The sequence below is a fragment of the Morone saxatilis genome, unplaced genomic scaffold (genome assembly GCF_004916995.1).
Source record: "Morone saxatilis isolate NCDOM2014 unplaced genomic scaffold, NCSU_SB_2.0 Contig15, whole genome shotgun sequence".
Taxonomy (NCBI): Eukaryota; Metazoa; Chordata; class Actinopteri; family Moronidae; genus Morone; species Morone saxatilis.
This window is the reverse complement of record NW_023339707.1, coordinates 17,121,677-17,149,540: the sequence shown is the minus strand read 5'-3', so window position 1 is coordinate 17,149,540 and position 27,864 is coordinate 17,121,677. Positions and strand designations below refer to the sequence as shown.

Sequence of the window (27,864 nt, the reverse complement as noted above, 5' to 3'; positions counted from 1 at the left end):
TTTAAAAAGGTGAAGTGTGCCCTGTTTGATGTGTAAGAAGGTACACACACAAATGCGCCCTGGTAGCTCACCTGGTACAGCGTGTACCACCATATCAAGGTTAAATCCTCAATACAGAAGCCCAGGCCATGTGAGCCCCTCTTTCTCCCCTGCTTTTCCTGTCACTATCCAAAATAAAAAAAAGTATGCCCACATATACACATGCTGTTCTTTGGTTTTTGTACATGCCGGTTCTTTTAAATCAAGAAGAATGCATAAGCTGTGTGTGTATAAGACTGACAAATACCATCACACCACTCATCAGTAAACACTTGTGTGTTTTCAAGGACACTTTCCTCTTGGAGGCACCTTTTGTCATCAGGATCAGTTGTGACTCAGTAAGCGGACAATTGTTTAGCACACAAACAGAAAAAGGCATTAGCAGACACAAACAGACATAGACAGAGATGTGCCCCTTGGAGATCACACTGTATTCTCAGCTGTGGTTCTTGTACCCTGTGCAACTTCTCCATGGTTAAAGAAATACAAAGCAATCAGAGATGTTTCCAGGGCATCTTCACATTTATCGAAAGGGTCTAACTACTTTTAAAGTGATTTTACAAAACTCTTGATAATAACAAAAATTAAAAAGTACACAACGCAAGATTATTTACAGCAATAAGTCGACATTTTAAGAAATGCATATTTGCTTTTTTGCCAAGAGTTGGCTAAGAAGATGAACACAAATTGAATGTGTCTGTGAAATATGAAGTTACAGCCCACAGCTGGTTAGCTTGGCTTAGCATAAAGACTATATACAGGAGGAAACAGCAAGCCTGGCTCATAACAAAACACGCCCACCAGCATCTCTAAAGCAAGAAACAGTCTGCACACAACCCCTGTGAAACGGCAGATTGTGTTTTTTACACTGTAGTTACAAGATTTCAATCTTCTTATCTAACTCCCTGAAAGACAATTCCTTTAAATCATTACATAAACACCCGGCTGAAAAAATATGTGATAATAACCATAGAGCTTTATGCAGATCATTCTACAATTGAGAGCTTTTTTAGCTTTTATCTTGAATCATATTGACCCCTATCAAAGGTTAAAAGGTCTGTAATATCACTAGAGGATAAACCTTGCTGACCATTTAAACTCTTAAGTCAGCAAAATTTTAAATCCCTAAAAAAGGTTAGAAATGAATTCTACTCACGTCGGCTCTCGTACATGCTCCTGGACTGCGCCCAGATCTTAAAGGGGTCTGGCTTCTTCTGGAGGGTGAGGGTGCCATCTGTAGGGTCCTGAGGGGGCAGGCCTGGCAGAGGCTGGGTGGGGGCAGCAGGAGTGGGAGCCACAGCCTCACTGGGCATGACAGAGGGTGGGTGGCTGGGAGAATCGGTGTGGGTGCTGCGATGGCTGCACACACTGTGCTGGGAGCTGCTCTGGCTGTCTTTCCTCTCTAACTGGTGCTAGGTGGACAGAAAACAGAGAGAGAGGTGTAAGTGTGTAAGGGATAGGGGTGGATATAAGCAGAAGATGGAGGTAGAGGGCAGAGAGAGGAGAAAAAAAGTGAGCGTGATAAGTGAGTCAGTGATAAGGGCGAGATATATGGGAAAAGAGATGAGTGAGAAAGGTGTTGATGGAGCACAGAGGAAAAAAAAGCGTCCAAGGTCATCTTTTTTAGACATTGCAGTAGAACATCTCTCACTAAAAACGTATGCTGGAGTGTGAGCAGGAGAAATGACTTGGTTTCCATGGTTGCGGGACAAAGACAGATTGAAATGTAAGGGAATTTTAATGAACAAAGATATTGCCTTTTATGAATGCAATGATTATTTGTTTATTGCAGAGGGTCCTGTGCTTGGAAACTTGTATGTAAAATCAAGGTTGATCTCAATTAAAACAGCAATGTGTAAAATCTGGAGTGAAAGCCAATTGTAAAATTTTAAAAGCAGAGAAGAATCCTACTGGGTGGGAGATTATGTATTTTGAGTGGGTTTTTGTTTGTCGTTTTGTTTAGCTACTTTTTTTGTTAACAGAATCTGCTTAAAATAAGACTGTTTCAACTGCAATTAAAATATTCTGAGTTAATCTTGTGTATTAAGCCGTTGAACCTGGCTCCACTTAGCTTAGCTGCAATGCAATACAACGTTATCCAGCAAAATGCTGTGTTTTCCAATCAAATACACGAAGGGGAAGGCCTATTCCTGGTAAATCACTTTGAAATATGAACGCAGTATTTCCTCACGATCGTCACAACAAAAGGTAAAAAAACAGCTGTGGTGATAACTTTATAAAGTAAAATCCTGTGTTTTGGCGTCTTAAAATTCCTGGATCTCAAATTTATTTGAATATTTGAAACTTTCCTCTGAAAATTATTTAATTGTGTCATCAATGCCTGAAGCAACGCACTGCCACCAACAAAGCTGTTTGTATTGTTTAACGTAGGGCTGTTTTTGGTTTTAACACCCATTTAGACAATGTATATGGTATTATTTTTTATGACTTATTATTGTGATGCTAGGCAGCTTGTGGTTTTATGGAGTTATGGTACCCTGATTTTTCACCCAGAGAATGTACACGTTACCATGTTATATTTGCAGATGCACATTACAAAACACTTTACGTGCTTTATGAAAAATGAGCCTCGCAGAGAAAATGCAATTACTGACAGTGAAAAAGCGCCAAAATGACAACTGAATCATTTTTTATCTGATATGAATAATAAACCAGTGCATGAAATGGTAGAGAAGTCATGGCACAGTGTCCCAGTCTCTCACTCATCACACTGTACAAGATGAAGGGTCAAATTTTCCAGTAATGCTTCTTAATGAGGACAACAGCCATGCAAAATTGACTTCTCATTTGATCATTGGAGACTTGCTTAATGGGCTGAGACAGCACACTCTCTCGCATATGTGAGTTTACTGTGAGCATTTATTTAGACTCTGAACTGGAGGCAAAATGCTTGTTCTGGGCTGACATGAAGTCGCATGCAGCGTGACATTTCACTGACATAACACAGAGGGGGGAAAACTGGCTTTTCCTCACTGGAAAACTAATCCAAAGTGACAGTCAGGCAGTGCCACTATTGGTCCTACTCGACCCCCTAACAGCGTCCACCCCTCCTCCATCCGCCGTGCCATGTGACCTGAATAGGTAACACCCACAGCCCTGATTGATTCCATTCCAAACTAATCCTAATTCTAACATTCAGCCAACTGAGGGGAGGGTTTTTAATGTTGATCAAGAGACACAGGACAAGGTTTTCTTCCACTCAAGTGGTGGGAATTGAACCCATCACTGACCTTGGATGAGCCTGTCCAGGGGAAATGTCCTTCTACTATAACTCTATGGCTGTCCAGGGGTGAATTAGGGTGACAGTAATTTAAAGCTGCACTGGCATCTCTTCTCAGTTTGTATTGATTTTTTATCAGGTCGAGATGAGTCGTAAAAATGAGGAGGCATTTGCTCTTTAAACTTGTGAATAACTGCACTGTCCCTTAAAGACCCTTGCTCACAGAGCTGGTCTTTCTGCCTCTTTCCCCCGTCCTCTCTTATCCATCACAACTACGAGTCACATTGCAATCTGTTGCAATCTCTCCTCCAGCTTCCCCAATCTCCCTCTGCTTTGTTTCCACCTCACTCTGTCGTCATTGCCCCCTTCTCCCCATCTTTTAGCCTCAGTGCGTCCTCTGTATCTGTGGGCTATCATAGTGATTCACTGTTGTGGGACAAACCATGTTTACACTGGTCTTCCCCTCCCTTGTCCACCCCCCCCTATCTTTTGCTTCATGCATATCTCCCATCTTTCCTTAGCTGTGGCTGTCTGTTCTCCACACCAGCTGGTCACTGTTACACTGCTCTGCCTAGGCTATGCTTAATCAGTCACAGGATGGCAGTGTGGCAGAGGTGGAGGGATGTAGAGAGAAAGACAGGATATAAAACAAAGATAAATTACAACAAAGAGGCAAGAAAAGCAAGTGTAGGAAAACAAAAGAAAACAGCAAAAGTGGTAGACTGAGAAAGAAGTACAGAAGAATGGTGGCAGCAGGATAAAATGGCAAGATTAATAAAGCTCTAGATGCATCAGAGCAAGAGTTAGATATCACATCTGTCCTCCTTTTGCGCTCCTTTTATTCAGTAGAGCTAACATGCACACACACAAAAGAGCAGAAGATCATAGTACTCACCACCAGCTTGGGACTCCTCTTGGCTGGCACCACTCCTGCAAAACATCGGCAGAGAGACAGAGAGAGCATTAATGACCTGCTGTGCTCTTCCCTTGTCCCCTCTATTCAAAAACTCCCCAAGACGGACGAATGGACCCTGGTTCCTGCTGCAGAGCAGAGCGCAACTGGCCCGGCTCCCTCTCTCTCCTCCTCCTCCTGTCTGTTGCTTTCTCTCTCTGAGCAACACACTGCGCTAGGCTGCTCGCTAATCCAAGTGATCTCCTCCCCTTGTGCTGTATCCCGCTCCACTCAGCGCTCTCACCCGTGCTATTAGAAGAGGAGCAACTGATCTATCTGCATTACACAGGCTGACTTATGCTGCAGCAGCCCTGGACTGCTGGTCCGAGCTACAGGTCCCCACAAGCTGCCACAGATCACAACACAAGCTCTCCAGCCGAATCTCAACTATTACCCACTGAGAAGGCGCTCAGCAGCTTGAGCATCATATCAAAGGAAAGCCTGAGCTTCTGCCTTACTATGCACATCTTCTGAGAAACTACAGAGCTGTTTCCTGTCCTCTACACTCCTTTGCTTTGCTCAAGGCTTACACTGAAAAGCTGATCTTCTCTCTCTGCCTTTTTCCTTGTTCCCTCCCCCTCCTCTCGTTCCGTGCACCATGACTTCTCACTCTATCTGCCTTGATATCTCTCTCTCTCTCTCTTTTACCAGTTAACATACTGTAGAGAGTCACCAAGAATATCAATCTCATTTGTGCTAATGAAATATTAATACTTGGATCCAGTTGTCAAGGGAGAGTATTCACAGCATACCAGTGTAGAGAGTAATCTGCATTCCCCCTTTAAAAAGCTTTTTTTTTTTTCACATTTATCACGACCCAACCATTCATTCATCCTGTAGGTTCCTCTACCTCCAACATATTAACACAGATCTCTTCAGACTGCACTTGATTGTTTACCCCACACACCGAGAGTATGCACTGCTTTACAAGAAAACTCCTTTCCCTCCCTGAAGCTCCCTTTCCTGCCACTTACTACAGCACAGTATATTGAGACAAAAATAGACAAATGAATGCATGAATGACATAAGGCAGGATAGGGACAAAGAGTTGCTGTTGCCAAGGCAATCAAGTAGTTCTGTGTACAGTTGCAGCAGGCTACTTTGTTAAATATGTGGAGTGAGCTGCAGCAGCACCACATTTACATTAATGCCAGACCTTTGATCCATTACAGCATCATTCTAATTCAGACCAAAGAAAATTCTTTCATCGACATTAAGACATGCAACAACATGCAAGCATCCATCTTAGCCTCTTTCTGCTGCATTGGCAAAAAATCATTAAATGTTAAAACTCTGTTGCTGCAAAGCCCCTCTCTCTACACGATTCATAATTTATCCTCCCTGTTTTCCGTCTCCTTCTCTCTCTCTCTCTCTCTCTCTCTCTCCCTCTTTCTCTCTCTCAGATTATGGGGTGCCAGTTACTGGAGCAAGTGGAACATCTCAGCTGCTGACGTGCTGATGAATGTTTTTCAGTGTGTGTATAGGTCTGACCCAGGAAGGACACACACCAGAAGGTCAGATGTCAATAATAAGTGTTTGCCATTACAACAGCAGGTTATATGACCCAGGAGCCATAAATTACAGTGCAGGAGGTCAATAAAAACCTTTCACTTTAAAACAACCTCTGAAAATCAAACTGGCAACGCGGTTGACATAATTATCATCAAGCATATAGAAATTTATTTTAACTATGGCCATATGGTTAATAAATTTGTGCATGGAACTGAAGGGGAATAAAGATTCAAGGAACGGATGTAGTTTGACCCCAACTCTAGATTCATCCACTGTGTCAGTCAGAGCAGCTGATTTAGATGCTGCACAGTGTGAAACGCATCTTCATGCATGATGCAGTCTTTAAATCTGCTTAACAGCTCCTCTGGCATTGTGATGCTGATGTACACATGCAATTCCGAGCTGATCGAATCAGCTGAATGTAACATTTATGAGCAGCTGAAGCCTGGTGAAAAGAAATATGGGAATCGCATGTTCCTGCACACATGCAACTGTGTGGAAGCATTCATGAATTCATGCATGCTATACAGATGTAATATCAACACAGGCAGATAGGCAAGAAGGTGAGCGTTTATTTATGTGCTGCATGCAGACATCGACGAGTATGTAGGCATGCACAGAAAGACGTAGCATTTACATTATGCACCGGGGCCATAATCCTGATATTTTTTACTCTACTGAAGCTGAATGACAGTAAAGCTCTGCTCAATACCCCACAACAGAATGCTGCTCCATTTAATAGACTTTGAATTGATCACTGAGGATGCAACTTTGGCTTAAAAGGCCTGGTTTTATTATTACAGAGGCAACTTTCTACCAGAATGATTAAGGCTGTGTCGATTATCATTCAAATGAGAGGGGAAGTAAACAAACTGGAAGTGAAAGGTAGCGCTGTCAGTTGTTTGGTGACTTAAACTGGCTCTAAGCATGAGTTTTGAAGGAGGCTGCTTCCTTTAATTCTTTTACAGTAGACAGTGAAGTACGCCTATAATAATTAGCAGAATTACAAAGAAATGTGCTGAGGAAATTATTGAACAGCACTAAAAGCAGCCTCAAAGACATGTATGATATGAATATGAATATGAGGCATTGGTGTTTCTGCTCAATAGCTTGTATAATTTGTGTGTTCAAGCAAGTATTGGTGATAAAGAAGTGGGTCAGACCTATGCTATCAAAATAACTTGTCACTTAAAGATTACATGTTGAGGAATCCCACCACTTTTCGCTGGTTAGCAGCAACAACAGAGCACAAGTTCAGTAGAGTGCAGAAAAACGTGTGTTTCGGCATAGTTGTGTGGTTACAGATGTGTATATGAAGGGTGATATTTTTTTATCCTGGAGCAACAGCACTGAAAAAGCTTCAGCTTTTCAAACTCAATCTGCAGCGCGGTGAGTGGCCCAGTGTTTCAATAAGCTGTGGCCTTGGTAGGTCTATGCAGAGCCCACACAGAGCGAGCGAGTGGTCCTTCCTCCAGGTTTTCTATATACATTGTTAGAGGGTGTACAACATGAGTAATGTTCTCTTTTGTTCAGCCAAACCTGTAAACCTTTTTTTCCTCGTTTTACTTATAAGATTGTCCTATTATCCACTAGTCCTCTTTTCATACACTCTAAATTATATAGTCCCGCTCTTCCTCGTCGTCTGTTACCGTCATATTTCATTCCTCTACCTTCATTTCTTCTACATTTTATATCCCTTCTCTATGTCTTTTCATTTTCTCTCCGTCTCTCAGGGGACAGGAGCGCTGTGCACGATTGTCATGGCAACAACGATGGGAAGACAAGATGGAGGAGTCATAGCTGGCCTGGCCTCGTTTATAGGGGAGGATTCTGTGTGTGAAGACACCAGATGAAGACTAGAAAAGCTTAAAGTAATAAAATGTATTTTTGACAGGTAGATATTTGCACATGCAACTGCTGAAAGATCACTAAATAAATAAATAAAAACGGATCCTGTGTATCACACTTACTTTTCACACATTTGTGTGGTGTTATTAGATGTAGCCATTAACTATAAATTATAATTAATATTACTTCCAAGTTTGAAAAATGCCCATCTGGCTTGTTTTTTTTCTTTTTCTTTTCGCAACTACTTCCTTCATTACCACAACTACCTAGTCTACCTGTTGTTACACAAATAACAAGTTGCCATTCTCCCTTCTTCCAGGTGTGTGACGACCACAGAAAACTAGCGAGACCATATGTTGGGCAATCCAAAAACCAAATCATTTCAGATGCACTGTTCTGCCCTTGCAGGGAGTATTAAGGTAATGGCAAAGTGCACTACAGCCTTCTGCAAATGCTCTGTGACAAAACACATTTGAATCTTTACTTGTGAAGCTTCTGAACTCGCCGTGTATCTATCTGAGATTAGCCACAAGCAAACTCCTCTCACACCGTTCAGTTCAGAGCAATGCTGCCTCCTGGGATAAACTGAACTGGTATAGTGTTACAGAAGATATTTTTCTCTTTGTCATGCACATCTGATGATACGAACAACTCAATCTGAACCTGAAAAAGACATTTTGTCAATTGTAACACCGAATATTTTGCTTAAATAGAACTTCTTTGAACCAATTCAATCTACTGTAAAAAAAAATCATGTATGAAATGAGAATATAACAATTGCTGAACGATTAGTCGATTAACTGATGAGTTGGCAACATATTAATTAATTGCCACGATTAATTACACATTACATTATAACTTTAATGTTTGAGAAAAAACAGTCCCTGTGGAGCATCATTGTGTGATGTTTGTTTGACCTTGTGCTTTCTGCCCTCTCTTAAAAACTAACTGCTGACTCTGAGTCAGACAGCGCAGATTGATGAGTCATAGATGAACAGATTAAGGCTTCTTCTCCTCTAGCTGAAGTCCACCTTGTTCCTCCTCCTCCTCCTCCTCCTCCTCTCATCCGCCTATACTTCTTTAAACCAATCCCCTTATGCTCCCCTCCCTGAACTTCCAGTGCTGTTCAGCAAATCTCACAAACTCCTCTAATCCTCCACCTTCACTTTCTCAAAACATGATCCCCGGTCCTCCAATTTCTCATCCTCTACTCTATTCTTATCTGCCTTACTGCGCTCCTCTTAGCTCCCATAATTGTTGTTTGTGAATGATTATGCGCTACCTGCTAGCGATCACTTGAAAGGTCACCGCATCATTCTCACACAGAAAGCCAAGCACATTCAGCCCCAAGAACTGTTATTGTTGAGTACAGTTGCAAATAATGATTATTTTCAATGTGGATTCATCTGTGATGTATATTTTGTCAGCAAATACTAAAAAATGGCCATTACAATTTCCTAAAACCCAAACTGACGTCTTCAAATTGTTTTTTTTTGTGTGACCAACAGCCCAAAGGTATTGGATTTACAATGATATTAAAAGGCATTCTTGCTGATAAATTCAAAATTGTTGTTTTACAGGCAACTAAAAGCGCCTTTACACTGTGAGACAACAACGATTGTGTAAGTTTATTGCATATCACAATGTCACAATCTCAGTTGCAATCTGTGCCAGACTGCACAATATCTTGTGTTTTGAAAATTCAGATCCACATGGTTTTCCAGTTTGTTTGTTTTTTCACCCCCTAAACTTAAAAATTCCCCTTATACTATTTGATAAAAGCATTCCCAAAAAGTTGAACCAGCCAGTGTATTCTGCATCATATTGTTTCACATTCGGACGTGGATCGAAGCAGTAGTCACACCGAGAGAATTTGGTCCTAAATTTTGTCAAAACACCAAATAGGATGTTAGTGGATGATCATAGATTTTACCACGTTTCTCTCAAGATTGTCAAGTTTTGTCTCAGACAGCCCAGAATCACGCAGTGTGAAAGCTTGATAGATTTAACATTTTAGAAAAATGATCAACTACCTTATATCAAACTCCTTTTTCATTTTGTGTCTGCATTCTTTATACCAGATACACATCTAAGGGCTGGGTATCAAACCTGAAGCCTGTGTGTCAACTGTCATCATCAAAAGCTTACATGAAATGCTCATTCAGACTTGCACTCTTCTTTCCTTATTCTTTCTTCAAACTGTATAGTACCCCACATCTAACCATTGAGACTGAAGCTTAATTAATCTAAATACAGACCCCCTGGCTGCCTCTGTGTGTGTGTGTGTGTTTCTGTCCCTCATCGCCTGACCACTCGCCTGAGCTCATAATAATGACAGGCTGGTGTCAAAGTTAACAGAGATGATCTACGCTGCTGTCAGCCACCCTGCCTGCCCCAGTGACTGCCTGAAGCTTCCTTCCCACTTATCCTCTACTTTATTTCCTCTCTGTCTCGCTCTTGCTCTCTTTGTACCTCTCCCTCTATGCTCTGGTATCAGGAATACTGCCCTGCATCCGTATCATCCCCTCTCTCTCTCTCAAAACTCACTTGCACAAGCCCATAATGATGCTGACATTTAACACAATACAGCAGTGTTATTCCAGCAGCAGTGCACAAGGTCAACTCATTAGAGAGCATAATTGATGTGGGGTGCATATCCCAACCTGCCACTAATAGAGATCTGGGTAAGCCGGCATGGACGGCAATTTAACAACAATAAGGACTGGACACAAATGAGGGCCTCGAATGTCATTCAGTGTCAGCGTGGATACTTTACACTCCAGCAAACAATTTGTTTTGTTTTGACATTTCAATGAGAAAAACATTTATCTCTAGGTCATCCAGGGCCAAAAGTGCAGTGTGTAGGAACATGAATGGTACAGTGTAGCAGGCTGAGAATCCAGAGAAAGTAGGATCCGCATTTAAAGATCCACATTAATAACATCACTCCATTAGCCTAGATAAACACGACAAGTATAGTAACTGAATACTGAATCAAAATCAAATCAAAATCATGAAGCGTTCAGTCATTTAGGCTCTAATCTCCTCTCATGTATTCATTCGGTACAATATTTTCAAATTAAAAGTCACTCTCTTCACGATACTCAGTTATCATATAGGCAACATAAGACAACAACAAATATGAAGAATGACAAAGTCTCTGAGGTCCAATTCAGCAGCATCTGTATTCAAAGCATAAACGAGTCCCTGACCTAATGTCCTCCTCCCTCCCCTCCCTTCTCATTCAACCATCTCGCCTCTATACCCAGCCTCCCACTCTTCTTCCCACACTCATCTGCTCATCGACTGCCACGCTAACTCTCATAGCCCATCGTCTCTTTGCCTCTCCTCGTTTCATCCCATCCAGGCCGAGCATTTTCCACCCTGCCGCCACCCACTCTCTTCCTCACTTTTCTCTCCTGCTTTCTCATTATGTCACTTTTTTGACGCCAACTATTCAAGCTGTTGTCTGTTCTTTTGTGTGCTTAATCACACATCCTTTCAGTTCAGTTCAAAACTTCAGTTCCTGCATCTGTTCATCCACGCCTGCTGACAAATATTGAACATCAACATGTAACACATACCTCTTTGCACCAGCATGGTGACTTCACTGCCTCGGGGACATTTGCTCAGCAGGTCCACCACCTGATTGTGGCTCATATTCTGGACATTTCTCTTGTTAACCTCCATCAGAATATCCCCCTCCTTTAGGCCACGGCAGCGTGGATAGTCCACTATTTGCTTTACCCTCTGCCCTCCTCCCGTCAGGCTGTCAGCAATGGTGAAGCCGAAACCCTTGTCGCCCTTCTCCATGTGGATGGTGATCAGCTCGGGCTGTGTGGCTATGGATGAGGCCAGAGTGACCACATCGCTGGAGTAGCCGTGTGAGCCATTAGATGCCACTTCAGCTGAGGGGCTGTGCGGCCGCGGCTCCCTCATGCCATTGACGGGTCCGGCCTGGTTGGAAGGCGAGTCAAACGTCTCTTGTCCGTTGACAATGATAGGCTCCTTGTCCAAGATTGCCACTGAGGTCACCAGGCTGGTGTTGGGGTCATCGGGGTCAAAGGGCAGCGGGTAGCCACGGCATAATGCCAGGTCCACCATGGAACCGATGGGGATGGATTGGAAGATCTTCACCACCTGAGCGTGGGTGTAGCCCAGCACAATGGTGTCATTCACACTGACTATCACATCACCTGTAACAAGGAAAATTATACTGTTAGTGATGCCATCATTTACACAATTAACAGCTATTTACTGGGGTTTGAATTTGTTCTATTCAGTCAAATTGTTGTTAATTGTTTTTCTTTTTTTAAGCACTGTTGGTGTTATTTATTCTGCAGGTGTGTGAAATCCAATTAATTGAAGCAAGAACACTACAGTGTCTTTAATAGGAGCTAACAGCGTATGAACCAGACCCCTGCACTCCTGAACTGCATGGCCCAGTTCCAATGTCCCCCCTTAACCATAAGCACTGAACCCTCACAGACATTAAAAAGGTTCAAACACAGTCTGACATTTGCGTGTGTTATGCTATTAGCAGCTAATGTTGCCTCGAGAAGTTTGATAACCTTATATTTTTTTAACCTTACCTTCTTTTTTACTTCACACCCCCAAATTTTAGTCTTCAGCCCCACCCGACGCGGCCTAAACCGACATCACTAGAGGCAATTTATCAGACTTTGTGAAGCTTCTTCTGAAACCACAAAGACTTTATACAACTTTCTTCACATATGCAGTGGTACCCCCAAGACCTGTTAACAGACTCTGATGTGTAAAATTGGTGGAGTTCCCCTTTAATCAACATCACCTTTGAAATTACCGTAACTGCAAGTGCAGAAGGGTGAGGGCTTCAAACGCTGTATGAGGAATTGGACAACACTTTGTCAAATCATATTAACTGGACAGAGACATTTCTAAGCACAGTTAAGCGTGAGGCAGATATTTCAGACTCTATCTAGATCAATGAACTGGACTGCTATTGTCTGCTTCCTGTGATTATAAATCATAGTATATATAAACCAAATCAATATTTAATTGGTGTCACTATCATGTCACCATAAGACAAACAAGTACACAAGTACTGTGCTGTTCATAATGAACAGGAAAATGTAATTTTGTGACTACATGTTTTGTTAATTCTTTCTGTTTTACAATTCGCAGTTCCTCTGTAATTGACTTTTTAAACATCACACTGCTTCTGCTTTGAATTATGGGTTATTTCACAGCAGGGTCTATAGAGTTCCAGCCTTACGGAAAGTGTGCATAAAGGGCTTAAAAATCAGAGAGCCCTGATTTGATTCACGGTGGGACGGCCCTCATGGAGTTTGCCAGAGTGCGTGTCTGTGAGCGCATAAGAGGGGTCACGGGAACTGGACCCACAGGTAGTACAGAAAATGGATGTATTTAGTGGAGGAACACTACCATGTGTGTTGTTGAATGAAAACAGTGCCCCCTGTGGATGGTGGTTATGTACTGCACCTGTCTCCATCTTGCCATCCACGGCTGCAGGCCCATCCAGCACCAGACTTTTGATCTGTAGAAACTCATCCGGCTCGTCACCTCCAACCACAGTGAAGCCGAAGCCGCGACGACTCTTCTTCAGCTTTGTATTGATAAAGGTTCCTTTCAACTCTGCTGGGTTTCTGGTAAAGAAAGGCTTTCCTCCTGCAGAGCACCGGGGAAAGAACTCTTACTATTGTAGTCAACAGTCAATATTCCTGAATGTCTTGTAGATACGGTGGTAATTTTATCTCTCTGATCAGGATCATACTTTGTAGACCGTATCCTTGTATGTGGACAGATCTGTATGCTGACAGAGCTGTAAGTGTTGTTTACTGATACACAGACAGCTTGGACAGTTTGACATGTCTGCATGCAGACCCAACAACATTGTGGAAATAATAGAATTTCAAACATTTTTCAATTTGCTTCTGTTACTTGTTTTCATCTCAACCACGTGATGCTTCTTTGGGTCACTGTCAAGAGTGATAAAAAAAAGCAAGCTGTAGAAAAAGTATTGACAGTGTCTATTAAACATAAAGATTTACGTTTGGCTCCTGCAGGGACGGGAGGTAGAGTTGGTGGGACCTGCGGGTCCCTGTAGGTCTCCAGGTGGTTTGGAGCATAGTTTCCTAATGGAGCCGCTGCTGAGGAGTGCTCCTCTATCCACTCTGCACAGAAACAATTACACGCACATGAATCAACACACACTCAACGCAAAGGTGTATTTACATGCCACACACATGCACACACATAAACAATTAACAGCAACAAACATATAGACACACAGAGCTTTAAGCACATACTGTACACATACTTGCCAATCCGATTCATTTTTACGCCTCAGTTGTAATTAGCTCCTCATGTACATCAGCTTCTACTAGTGTTATTTTTTTGAACGTAAGATGATTTTGTGGTTCAACCTCATGAGTGATAATGTAGCAAAAATAATATATGTTATTTGCATTGTAAAATTGTATCAGGGTAAAGCTTTCCAAAGCCTCACACTGTGGACCCCCTCAGACAAAACCGAGACAACTGCGCCTGTATGTCCAGAGGTTTTCAAAACAGGACACACATCTGTATCTGAATGGATAGAGGAGAGTGTCAGTGTTCCAGGAATATAAGAACCAAACATTTGATGGGACAATTTGAGCCTCAGTGGCATCAAAAAATATTGATGATGCAACATGAAAAAAGTTAATATTGATGGATGTCATCACGCCTGTTCTTATTCTTTGTCTTATTTCTATTTGGGGAATAATCATGTTCTAAGTTTTGGGACTACATTTCCCATAATTTAAGGACTTTGGGATATGTAAACAAGACGTATAATGTTGCCATGGATTCAGTGATTTAACTCAGTGACTACAACTTGATTTTGTAGCCTATATTGGTTTACATTTTGGCAAACTGGCACCACTAAAAGTATGCCAAATTAGCTGTTAGCAGTACCCAGGGATGTACAGACAACTATCACTGGATCCATTTGATATTTAAGAAAACTTAAAACATGATGATCCTCAAGGCAAGTTCTGGAGTTTAAGCATATTTTTCTGTGATTTCTAATCAGATTTATAGACATTTATTTACAATGACCATCGTGGATAATGTGATACTTGGAAAGTGTACGTCACACTGAATCTAAAAATATAAATATGTGTATTGCGGCAATTAGGCACTGACTACGTAAATTGCTACCATGAACTGTGTGTCACAGCCACTGCAGCTCCAACCCCTGACTGCGCTGGTGAATGTGTAAATTTAATGGGTCAAACTACAATAACTAACTTCCTGTTGTTTTCAGAGCACCAGCATGCACCTGCCCCTTTCACCTCAATGCCTCACAGTTTGAAAACCTCTGGGTTAAAGTAAAACTCTCTTCCCTGCCTTTTCATGGCAAAGCAAATTAAATGATCAAATACAAAATGATATACGGCATTTATGATTTTAAAATCACATAAATTAAAACCTAAACACCAAAGACAACACCAGGGATTGGGCCAGCCTTATTTTGGTAAAACTTAGTCCCTAGGAGAATAAAACATTTTTCATTTAGAGAGTATTTTTTTCACCATGTCTTCACAAGAGGGTTGAAGACTAGTCACAAGAAAGAATAGCAGTCTGGCCCAAACCCGGGAGAGCACTGGACAAACTAGAAGGACACGACACTCACAGACATGAAGAAAGAAAGAAATGGTGCCGTGCCAGGGCAGGAAACGAACCTCGAATATACCGCTCACCTTCTGGAGGCTGCGGCTGTTGCTGCTGCTCCAAGATTTTCCGACGCCGCGCCTCCAACACTGGGTTCTCATACTGGGTCTTCCTGTTTATATGACTGAGGCAAATACAGGGAGAGGAAATGAGATAATAGGGTAAAGATTGATTAGAAAAAAGAAGGAATGGCAGTTACAGTCTATAAAGGCTCATCAAATGTGCTCTTATCAGTGTGAAGGTGATTCTCTGAAGGAGGAAAAAGATTAGTAAGAGGGTCTTTAATGTGGATAAAAACCTGTTTTTCTTTGTGAGTTGATGTGCCAATAAGGTGATTAACTTACTCTACATAGTACACTCCGTACACTGGGTCTTCTATCCTTTCCCATCCTGGCGGCAGCTCTGAAATACAGAAAGCACAAAACATTCAACACAATAACAACACTTTGGCCTCAGCCATTAGCAGTACTGAGTGAGTTAGTGTGGTTTAGTTGACACCCAAACATTCAGTGTATTATACTACAGTTAAATACCATTGATATAGTGGGCAAACTTGTAATGGATCATATTCCTTTCTTTTATCTAACATCTCTGCTTATGGCATTAATAAAGGGTCCACATTACTTATTTTTTTACTGTTTTTATTCACAGTTTTGAGTAATAGATTTGATCTGTTTTTTTCTTAAGCATGGTTCCAGGAGGCTTGCTATAATAATTTATGACCATTTTTATTTTATTTTGAACAGCTTTTTTTGTTTGATTGTATTTATTAAATTCTAGCTGCCAAGGACTCACAACATTGTTAAATGCTCCCTTTAAAATTTCTGTTTTATTACAATTGTAAAAGTACAATGTTTCTCAAACAAGCTCAAACTGGCTCGTTGTCAGGTACAGATGATTCTAGTTGTGCCAGTAGCACTTATGTTTTAAGAATATTTATCAATCTTGTCAACATGTCAGACATGCGTACCCGTCAGTAAGTGCTATCATAAACTATGACTTGGATTATTCTCCGGCTGCCTACAACCACTTTTAATATGCTCATTATGACTAAAACATCTAACAAAAACTGAAAACAAAGACGCCACACAGCTTCAGACTTCATCCGAATGAGGGTCAACACACAAGGGGACTGTGCATTTAACAACATCTGTATTTGTCTGCATGTTATTTGCCTAATAAATATCACCATAGTATTCTGCTCAACCAAACATTGCCTCACTCACATGGCCATGCACATTGTACACACACCTAACCGCTCTCCATGGTAACATGCGCACAGATGAAGCCTATCTAACTGACACATTCCCATTAAGATGTTGGCATCTCTGTCCTCCTCCTCACTATATTTGATTTCAGACAAAGACATTACCTCCTTGTGTTACTGTGGGCTTCTCCCAAGTCCAGTAAACACTTTTATAAGAGACTGGATTTCACAATCAATAATCACAGACTGTCTGTATCTGAGCAGCCAGCAGCAATAAAGGCTTACAGCCAGACATCCATTGCCTTGTTTGAGACTGAGCTCTCGTTCCATTACAGGGTTGTTTGTGCTACCTGCAAGTGGAGCGAGAACCAGCAGTTAAGCCAGTCTGTGAAGCAACTCCAAGTATATACGTCAACATGAGTCCTCAGCTCAGTTTTTGTGCATCTGAGACAAAGTACTTCTGTTATTCATGCTATGAACCGTGAAGAGGAGAATATTATATTTGTTACTTTAAAGGCAAATTGAATGATCCAAAAAGGCACAACCTTTGAATATGGAGGTTTGAATTAAAGGCAGAACTATGATCAATAACATAGACCTAAAGCACAGACAATACAGTGCATCTCACAATGGGCTCCACTAATCCGAAATTCTACAGGGAGACATTTGGAGAGCACAGCAGGAAATGTAATAACACCAACAGCCAAAAAACATCATGTTTGACAGGGACACAGACACAACTTATAATGGTCAGGTTTACATCAGATCAATTTATGTACCATCTCTGAACATACACCATCTCTGTTCTGCAGGAATCTGGATAAATCCATTATGCTTTAAAGTTGCTCTAGAGAGTTTTCAGCAAACAAATACAGATCTGTTTACATTTAAAGTTCTCCCCAAACACACTGTGTTTCCTTTGGGGTCTAGGAAAAGGATATTAAATCCATTGCTGACTTTTTGCTTTTGATGTTGTGAAACCTGCTTTTTTTATTAGCTTGCAGTCTTCTTCTCCTCCTCTTTTTCAGTCATGTTGCTATTACAGCACATTACCACCACCAACTGTCCATATGCACCACTGCTGTCTGCAGCTGGCACAATCATATATCATGTCACCCCTCTGCTTGTACCATGCAGAGCGTGAGCTGGTACAGCACAAAATACAAATATTATAACGTTGCTATACAGTGCTACTGATGGTCAAAACTCCTTTAGTTCCTCGCTGCTATCTTTTATCCTGCCTCAGAAATCTGTCAACCACAGCCTGCTGATGGAGGCTTGGATTTTAAACAATGTGAACAGAAGAATCATATTACCACATTTAGTGCAGCATTTCATAGATGATCAATTTTCACAGATGCATAGGCCATATAAGCTAATAAACATTATCAGCATCACTTTCGTTTTAAACACAAAAATCTAAAAAAAACGTACCTAGATCGGTCTCCAGTTCCTCTGTATGTATCCCTTCTTCTCCAAGTTGAAAGCAGGATGAAACAAAGAAAACAAAATGAAGAGTAGAAAAGGGGATGGATAGAGGAGAGGTGGTTTGGGAATGGAGGAATAAAGAGCAAATAAAGAATGAAGTGCAGAGAAAGTAAAATAGGGAAACGGAAATACCTTAGTTTCAAAGAAGATATTAACAGGATAAAACAACATCCAACAAACAACCAGCATGCAACTTTTCACCACTTGATGGTGCAATTTAGCAATCTGTGTTCTGAACTAGTCAACTGTCATTTAAAACATTTCATGTGTATTTGGAAATGATTTGTCATATTTTAATGTGATAATAGTTGTGAAAGAACACACAATCTACTATTTACAGTGTAGAACAAGTAGGACACACACCAAATCAATAAATCTTGTGATCAAAAACAATTTAAAACTCTGATATAACGTGTTCTATACATACGCTACTGAGAAACTAAGGACATAACATTTTCAGTGCTCAGTACACAAGAGGGGCACAATGTATGAGACCTAAGTACCACCTACTGATTCCTTAACCACTACACAGAAGTGTAAACTTCTGTAGTGTACACTTTTATTATATAAATGATATGTAGCAACTTACCATCATCATCACACTCTTCCAGAGGCCTGGAGGCTTTGTCTCTACACCGAGGATCCAGCCATGATGTGGTCTTTGTGTTGTGGCTAAGAGGAAACAAACAAGACAACAGAACAATTCAACACAGGCCGTCAAACTGACATATAAAAGCACAGCAGGGGTTCATGAATGCATCAATAAGAATTAGAGAGTAAACCGCATCAGCAAGTTTACAGAGGACAGCAGGCGTCTGCTGCAAAGAGAAATGAGAATAACAAAGCGACACAGGCATGATAACAACAATAAACAACCTGACTTTTCCCTCTATTGTTAAACAACAACATACTGTAATTCAGTGATAGCAGAAATGAACATACAAGCTCTGAAAATACACAGCCATGTCCGGGTGGTGTGCCTTTGCCGTGCTGCAGAGAGGACAGAGAGGTGGAGGTAGTCAGGTGATCAGGATGATCTCCTTTAGAGATCGGGACATGCAGGGATTAACAGGAAAGCAGTGGCACCCAGGGGGCTGGGCAGGTTGGCTGGGGAGAGGCCTAAAAACCAAATCATGGGGGAAGACAAGCCACTGGACGAACAAAAGGGATAATAGTGCAGGTAAAATACAGAAAACACCAACTATGGTATAAGCTACGGTTAGAAATGCTTATTCAGTCAGTCCAAACAGTGTGTGCAGCAGATCGAACTGTAAAATGTTGCATGTTGTTGATACATACTCTATGAAGTAAAGTTCTCCGTTCTCAGTGTAGGCCATCTCCCAGTTCTCAGGCAGCGGTCCCAGCGGTTCTTCTGGTGAGACCTGCGGCTCTGCGAGGGTCTGCTGCCCACTGTCTGCGGTGGAGGTGGCCGCATTGTTCAGACCACAGGATGGAGCATTGTCACGTGCGGGATACGGCCGGAGGATGCCACCGCGGCTCTCGTCCTGGTCGTTAGGGTTACCTGTGCACAACAAAGGAGAGGGGAAGAGACTACGCACTAAGGATCCTGGGTAACACAATGACCACAACAACAACGACAACACCAAAAAAAAGAACAAAAACACAGTTTATGTCTCGTGCATGCAAGAAAAGAGCAGATAAAATAAGCAGACACACCTACTCTAAATACTCCTTAGCACATATGATGCAACTTTAACCACACCAAACCCCCAGCGCTTCCCCTTCCCCCTTTATCAAGTTTGGCTCCCGCCCATTTCTAGTGTACTCAAAGGGCCCCAGGAATATGCTAATTCTTTCAGCAGCAGTCTTTCCCAAACTCTTTTTGACCCCCACCCTGTTTTACTGCTCCACCCATAAGCCTCTTTCTACTAAAGCCAGCTATCCCAACCCCCAATCCCCACTCGCTCCCCAGTTCTAGCCCAATGTTCTCCACCACTTCCGTGGGCTTTTCAGGGTTGATCAAATGCTAATTCAACACTCTGGCAGCTTGGCAGGGGGACACAGAGAGGGCATAGATTCACAGCATCGGGGGGTGGGGGTAGAGCTCAGAGGAGAGAGGAAAAGGTGACGCTTTGGTATAAAAATCTCATATTGTCACATATTTTCTATGTATATATCATGAAATTGATTGATATGCAGATGACAAATCTGCAAAGAGGTGTTGGCGTGAGAAAAAAAAAAACCATCACCTGAGGCCGAAATATAACAACTGATGAACATGTACATATGCTAAAGGGAATTTAATGAGGAACAGCAAGACAGATGAAAAACAAGATACAGGTAGGAAAGGATGTGAGGCCTGTAGCATGGAGAGAAAATTATGAATCTTTTAAGTGTAGCCTATAATATACTTCCTGCCTTACTACACCCCTCCTCACAGGCAGGTGGCAGTGTTTGGAGGCTCACAGAAAAGGAATCAGCATCACAAAGAAATGATGTAACCACCAGACACCCAGTACCGTACAACAGAGGAGAGGATCATAAACATACACACATTATCTCTCTCCTTCTGTACTCCTAATCTTGGGCACACATGCATACACAGACACTCCTAAACAAGCAGCCACTCAAGAACAAACACAGCACAGACGGAGGATACCACACATGCACAAACAAAGAAAGCTGCAGAAACAGAAACTTCAACACACAGAGAGAGGCTGGAGAGGTGCAGCTACACCCTCACCTGTAAAACTGTTGTTCATTTCCGTGGCCTGGTCGTCATCATTGTCGTCAGCAGGCACTACTCGGGCGTTTTGCATGTCATTGTAGGACTTAGTTCGCTTTGGGGTGGACTGCTGGGAGCCTGCATCACTGAGAATCACTGTCCCAATGATGGGCTGCCTTGGCGGCTTGGGGGTCCCATAATAGTTACCTAGGCAACAAGAAGGACATTAGCATGCTTGAGAGTGAGACACAGAAGGAGTGAGAAGGAGAAACCGAGACAGAGCGAGGTAGCCTGGGATAAAAACAGGCAGTGGATCTATGAAACCTCCTAATCTTGTGCTGAGAAGAAAAGACATAATGCTGGATCACAATGTGACCGCAAATTGTGGAAATAAGCAGCTGGTGGGAAAGCAAAATGGTTTTAGTTTATGTTTGAGACTGCAGCGCTGTATTGTCTGGACTCTGAAAGCACACTGAGCAAAAACAATGAACCACCCAGTCTGATTTAACAGCTCTTTCTGACTAAAACGTTTTTTTGTCAGTGGTAGAAACAAAGAATTTCTGGCATAGTACAAATCATGTACCCATATATTCTTTGTAAATACGAGAGAAAGAGGTGCACTGGTGGCCTAGGGGTCTAATGCGTGCCAACATTAAAGGAATAGTTCAATATTTTGGCAATTATGCTTTTTTGCCGAGAGTTATATGAGTAAATCAACAACACTTTCATATCTATTGGTTCAATACAAAGCTGGAGCCAGCAACCTGTTAGCTTAGTATAGCTTAGCATAAGGACTGGAACCACCTAACCCAGCTCTGTTGTTACATAGGTAACAAAATCTACCAGCCCCTCTAAGTTCACAATACGTTATACATATAAAGTATGCAAGTGGCTGCTAGATTTGCTTTACCCACCAGCCAAAAAATCAATGCTATCTAGTTCAGTGTCTGACAACCTGTGCCTGGTAAAATTTGAACATTCACCAACTATTTGGACGATGGGCACAAAGAGTTAATTTTGCACCCTATGTTTTATTTGTTTACTCTCTACAAAAAGAGTAAAAATGACAATTTGCTCTTTTACAAGCTGTTATGTGACTATTTCCTGGACAGGCGCAGTAACTTACTGGATTTTCCGCTGGTTGTCTAGAAAAAATATGCTAATTGGCTTTCAAACAGAGAGTTAGACGAGAATATCAACACTACTTTCATGTCTGTCCATTAATTTAAGACTTCAAGCAGCTGCCGATTATTATTTAAGGATTAAGACTGGAAGCCGTGGGAAACAGCTAGCATATCTCTGTCCAAAAACAAACGAGATATGATGCGTTTTAAATTTCATTTTATGAGCTTTAGAGCTCCAGACAAAGCCAGGCTAGCTGTTACCCCCTGTATCCAGTCTTTTAATTTATGCTAAGCTAACTACGTTCTGGCTGTGGTTTCATATTTACAGTACACACATGAAAGTGGTATTGATTTTCTCGTCTAACAAGGAAAGCAAATAACAGTATTTTCCAAATGAATTGCTTGTTTGTACAGTTTGAATTCAGCCATGGATGTTGTTGCATGTGATCTCCCTTCATTTCCTGTCAAATGTCTGCTGATTACTATCACATAAAGAAGGCAGAATTTTACAACAATACTTGTAAATGTGAGACAAATTGTAAGAAGGTACATAATATTAAAGATGTTTCTAAATAATTGTATATATCAATGAAAAGAGTTAGGTTTGAATCAATAATCCTGTCTTCCTCTGGTTGTCAGGATGCCACAGACTCCTGTGGACAGGTATTTGACATTGTCTGCGTGAAAGGGAGACACGTGCCAACACACAGCAGAACTGGTGCCAAGCAGATTAATGTTATAACATTCTCTCCCGGCCACATGCACGCACACGCACACGCACACTCCGGATGGTGAAGGTCATCCACCTCCTCGTGGGCGCACGTCAAATCCTTCCTCAAGTGGGTGGGGTAAGAGGAACGTCCCCCCTCCGGCGTTCCAGTTCCTGTCTGATGGGTCCCTGGCAGCACTCTGCCCGTCTGGGAGTACAGGAAGTCCAATCCGGATTGAGCTCCCCCTGCGTCGCAACATCACGAAAAAAAAAAAAAAGAGCACGAACAAAAACCAACAAAAATGCAAGTAATTTTAGTAAGACATCATGTAGTGTAAGCTGTTTTTGCAACATTGGTTTTGAGTTTTTCTCAGCGCGGTGTACTCCCTGGGCCTGGTGTAGTCCTGAACCAGACTTCATGCCAAGCACCCTTTCTGAGCTGGTCGCAGGGAGTGCAGCAGGGGGCCACTGTATGAGCGGAGCTTTCGCGAACCTCCGCCGCCGGCCATGGACCGCCCACCCTGTCCTCCGTTTTCCAGTCGTCACGCCTTCTAGGAGAAAAGCCTGAAAATAGCCAGGCGGCTGGCAATGTCTCCTGCGAGGACGGTATGGTGGAATTAACGACTTATGCATTTCAAAAGAGCAAAAACACACGGTGGGTACAGAACTGAAAATGGCGATGCTTACCTGGAATGAACAGGTTGAGGTGGCAGATGGAAACGGACTCCATCACACGGCACACACACACACACACACACACACACAGCACACACACAATTAAACTTTTATGGGATGTGGAGCCTCCCTGGCACATCATGTCTTACAATAACAACCAAGGGCTTGCAAGAGACAGAGATGCTTCTGCAACTCCCACCTTACGAGCATACAGACCTGCCACAGTCCTCACACGGATGATAACCAGCATACCATCTCACCACTCTTAGGTCGGTTGTCCATAGACTAGACAGCAGGGATGGTGTAGCCGACTATCTGCTCCGCCAGATTTGCATGCTGCACAATACACGCACATGTTCCTTTGTGTGTTCATCAGGGGAACATTTACGGCGCCAATCACTTTGGTCTTTTGTACAGTCAGGGCCACTAGTGTAGAGCGGCGCAAATTGGAATCTGGATGAGGAGCTGGCGCTCATATCTCGCACTCGCGATCATTGCACCAGGCTCCATCGTCCGCAGGTCTACTCGAGCATAGGCTCAGTTTACGTATCGGCAGAAGGAGCGGGTGCCCATCAACCCAAATCTCAATTTGGCGAGGTCGGCCTCGTGAGCCGTGCCCACCCAACTCGCGGCGTCGGACGGGAAGGACCCTCCCCTGTGCACCACAGGCCGCTTGCTCATTCTCGCGGGTGCGCGTGTGGTGCGATCCAATACACTCCGGGCTGAGCAGTCCTCACTCCCATAGGTGCGTAGACATACTATGGAAGGATGGCTTGGAGGACAGCTGCTGCACTGATAGGGTTTATGTATGAATTGTTTGAGTGGCCTTGCCTCTCGGTTTCATAATGGTTTGTTCTAGAATCTCCAGTGATACGCTGGAGTGCAGCGCTAATCTCAATCAGAAGTTTCCAGTATAGATACAAAGGCTGGATCCTTCCCACGGAGCATGTGTCAACCAGTCGAGTAACAACAGCTCGCCATGCGGAGCACTTCCACTCCGGTGTACGAGGGAGGTGGCGCGGGCTGGCCGGATAGGTAGAGACCACAATCAGATCCCCACGGAGTGCCGAGAAACTGATAGAAGGGGCCTTGTCTGCGCAGCTCTACCCACTTACGCAAGCAATTTCAAGCCACTGGGTACTGTACAAGTTGAGGGAGCAAAATAATTCACTCTTTTTCAATTTCCTGGCCAGCAAGACTCATTTCAATATGGGGCTCTCCTCAACCAGCCGCGGACATGGTAGAGGCCCTTCATACCCTCAGCGGCCGTGAGCAGCGGACATAAAGGATCTTAGTTAAAATGCATCCAACATCCAAACATTTGGTTGGGAGCTTTTTGAGATATACCGGTATCCGCGTGGGGCGTGAGTAAGGGTTTCCAAAGCATAATTTGACGAGTTCTGAATCAAGAGGGTGTGATTTTAATTACAGCACGCGGTGATTGGAGGCAAAGGTGACTGTGAGTGCTGTGAAATATTATGTCAAGATTAAATCGAGTGTAGCCTTCGCATCAACGAGCTACGTTGTCTTGCCTCGGCTATGGGCACCACTGGCCATCCTGGTGCGGTGCTAAGATCATCACATAGGACAAGCAGGGAGGCATCCTCACCTTAAGCAATAGTCTGATACTGTTTTAGTGGGGACTCTTATGCATCCAATTTCTTTTTGCAGAGTGTGAGTCTGGCGACTTGTTTGTAGAATGAATGAGATGGCTAACGCAATATCAACGAAAAAAAGGAATCAGTAAGCGTATATGCCTATTACAGACTCCAGTTTATACTTTTTAGCTGTTTCGCATTGATTTTGTGTTCAAGGCTTGCTATGTCAATTGTAGTCCCTGTTGCGAACTACAATGCTGAAACAGCTATGCTTACTGCATTCTTAGGTGTTGTAAGCTGTAATACAATAAAAGCTTTTTCACTCTTGAGACAATACAAACCAGGTTGTGGCACCATGAAAACCACTAGCAGTGAACTCAGGATATGTTTGACCATAATTCTGTGAAGTGTACTGGCACATTAAAAAGGTGATAAGACTCTCAACCTAATTGGTTTCAAATTCTGTTAGAGGTAAACGCAAAACAAAAGCATTTTCCTTGCTGGCCTCATTCCTAGCCTACTGGAGTTCATTGACTAATGGTGGTCTGCAGTGTTTTTTACTCGGCCTCTTGTAAGTTGCAACGCGGGATAACTGTTGTAAGTCAGGTGTAGCTGACCCTGTAGATCAAAATCTGAGATATCTTTTCAGGTCTTTCCTCTCTCGCTGAGATAAGTAATGAGACGTGAATGTTGATGAAAGTAACATCTGTGATCAGGACAGGAGTGGAATGATACATATTGAGGTTGATAAGACTACCTGGCCGTGAATAAAAACTGTCAAATAGAGGCACCTCGGGTTGAGGAAGACGGCGGTTAGGGATTAGATACCGAGATACCTCCCGGCGAGTACGGCGATCACCATCAGATAGGGATACGATAGAATAGGATACGGATAGATAGAGACCCGATACGATACGATACGATACGGATACGATAGCCTGATACGATAAGCCCCGATAGATAGGTCACACCATGCAATAGGAGAGCATGAGGCAGAGCAAAAACCTCTTTAAGCCGAGGTCTCACGCGGCCCCCTAAAGAACTACAGGGCTCGAACATGGCATTGTGGGCAATAACCAAATAACAGGCATTACTCCTGAGGGGAAATGAATATCTGTACCGAAATTTGGTGGCAATCTATAGTTGTCGAGACAAAATGTCAACCTGCTGAATGCGCCTATCAGAAGATGGATCAGGCCAAAGTCATTAGGGTTCATTCCTTTGGGAACCAATGAATGTCCGTCACAAAATTCAGTTTCAGTTGAGATGTTTTACAGGGTTGAGTGAAACTTTGATCTTATAATGGCCTGCAGGAAAAGTCAGGGATCACGCAAAGTTAGTGATTCATCCTCGTGGGCACCATAATTATGGTATAACTAAGCACTCCAACACCATCGACAAAATATCATAATATCACTTTTTTCAAAGCAGATAAGTGCATAAAATACAGTTTATCACGTCTTCAACCCACTTTAACATCATCACTGTGTTTCTAATTCTAGGACAAGTGAGAAAGGCTCATGTTGACTATAAAGTGTTTACCTGAGCCTCTCAATATGCCAGATCGACGAACTCCATCCCTCCCAAGGGTACATCCAGCCCACAAACACCTGATAATAATGCAGGCTTTACCGTGCATGCTTAGTTTTACGCGCGCACCCCCTGGCACTGCAACAACTGATTCTCTTTATGCAGCTTCCTGCCATTTTAAAAATGATACTGGGATAAATTGATAAGGAGGATAGCAATTTTAGTTGACGAAGACGCAGTGCTCCGAATGTGAGCAACAAAACAAATCCCTCACACGAAGAAAATACAAGATATATCATGCTAACTGACGCTTACAGGGCAGGCAGCACAGCACGCAAGCACATTGCTGCTTTGTATTCACCTCCAGTTGGATCAGGATGCAGATGAAAGTGAAGTTGTCTGGGAGTTTGAGTCATAGGCGGGTGGTCCCATGGTGGGAGATGTTTCTGAGGCTCAGTGTGCTCTAATGATGCTGTCTTGCTGAGCAGGGAATGGAGCGTTATTCCAGGCTATTCCGAGCAGTGGAGTGCTCTGAATAGGATGACTAATTCTGGTGGGGCCTATATTACAGAAATATTGAACGCTGAACACTGACTCATTACATCTTTTCACAGCTTCTGTTATGTGTTCGTCATATGTTGTGCCATAAAGCAATAATTTCTATGAATGTTTTTTTAACTTTAAACGCCTCCAAGGTGACTCGGAAGTGCATCAATTTTGCAGTTTATTTTTCGGAGAACTACTCTTCTACTTCTCACTGAACTTGACAACCCGAGGGCTTCTGGGTTACGGTAACTTTATTTTGCAGCAGCTGTGAAATCTTGCATAGATTTAAATGGGCGATATTTTCAAGGCACAGTAGGCCTCACTGTGACGTACTACTATGTGGTCATACGCCATGGTTGCTTTGTTTCATTGTAATTCAATGCCAAGATACTGAGTTGCAGTATGTCCTCATGCATGGGAACTGTAACCGGATGATCAGCATTTTTACTTAAGAAATGATGATGACTGCAGCAAACTCAACAAGAGAAGCAAAACGTGGGGGTTCCAATGTTCGACAACTGTCATGTTCTCAAATATAAAAGTATAATACAGTAGTGTAAAAAAAAAACATCTTATTGGAAGTAAATAATGTATAATTTCTGAGCATGCTAACTAATCTGTAAAACAACATACTGTTAGGCCGAGACAAGAATCTTCTGTCAACCCTGGTGTTTTAACCTAATCCTAAAAGAATAGCTAAATATCTCTTCTTAATGGAAGTGGGAAAAACCAAAAACACCAAATAAAAAATTAACTCATTCACTACCAGTCAAATGTAATCATGGCATTTTAAAACTGGACTAGTTCGAACTAAAGGTAAAACTTGACTCAGCAAAACAGTGCAATTAAGCATAAAAAAGAGCAGAGTTTAATGGTGACATTATATGAAGATTATTATAAATTATCAAGGCGCTGAGTTTTCGATCCACATCAAATATCAGTCATGACCATAACAGATGTTTGCTTATGGTAACAACATCCCATCCATGATAA

The 27,864-nt window shown here is 42.4% G+C and overlaps 1 protein-coding gene across 6 annotated transcripts in view; it reads right to left on the bottom strand.

Annotated features, from left to right (window-relative positions):
• The window catches only part of LOC118324196 (membrane-associated guanylate kinase, WW and PDZ domain-containing protein 1-like), a 95,868-nt gene that overhangs the window by 12,648 nt on the left and 55,356 nt on the right, over positions 1 to 27,864 (bottom strand). For 2 of the 6 annotated variants that reach the window (XM_035656392.1, XM_035656395.1), the window contains exons 4-15: positions 20,708 to 20,896; positions 19,303 to 19,525; positions 18,946 to 18,993; positions 18,593 to 18,675; positions 17,950 to 17,988; positions 15,653 to 15,710; positions 15,320 to 15,432; positions 13,643 to 13,765; positions 13,074 to 13,259; positions 11,177 to 11,788; positions 4,176 to 4,210; positions 1,196 to 1,451 (exon numbers count right to left, since the gene is read on the bottom strand). In XM_035656392.1, the coding sequence (XP_035512285.1) occupies positions 1,196 to 1,451; positions 4,176 to 4,210; positions 11,177 to 11,788; positions 13,074 to 13,259; positions 13,643 to 13,765; positions 15,320 to 15,432; positions 15,653 to 15,710; positions 17,950 to 17,988; positions 18,593 to 18,675; positions 18,946 to 18,993; positions 19,303 to 19,525; positions 20,708 to 20,896 (1,965 nt within the window). The remainder of the gene's footprint in view (positions 1 to 1,195; positions 1,452 to 4,175; positions 4,211 to 11,176; positions 11,789 to 13,073; positions 13,260 to 13,642; positions 13,766 to 15,319; positions 15,433 to 15,652; positions 15,711 to 17,949; positions 17,989 to 18,592; positions 18,676 to 18,945; positions 18,994 to 19,302; positions 19,526 to 20,707; positions 20,897 to 27,864) is intronic. The other 4 variants (XM_035656394.1, XM_035656397.1, XM_035656393.1 and 1 more) reach the window with 3 other exon arrangements.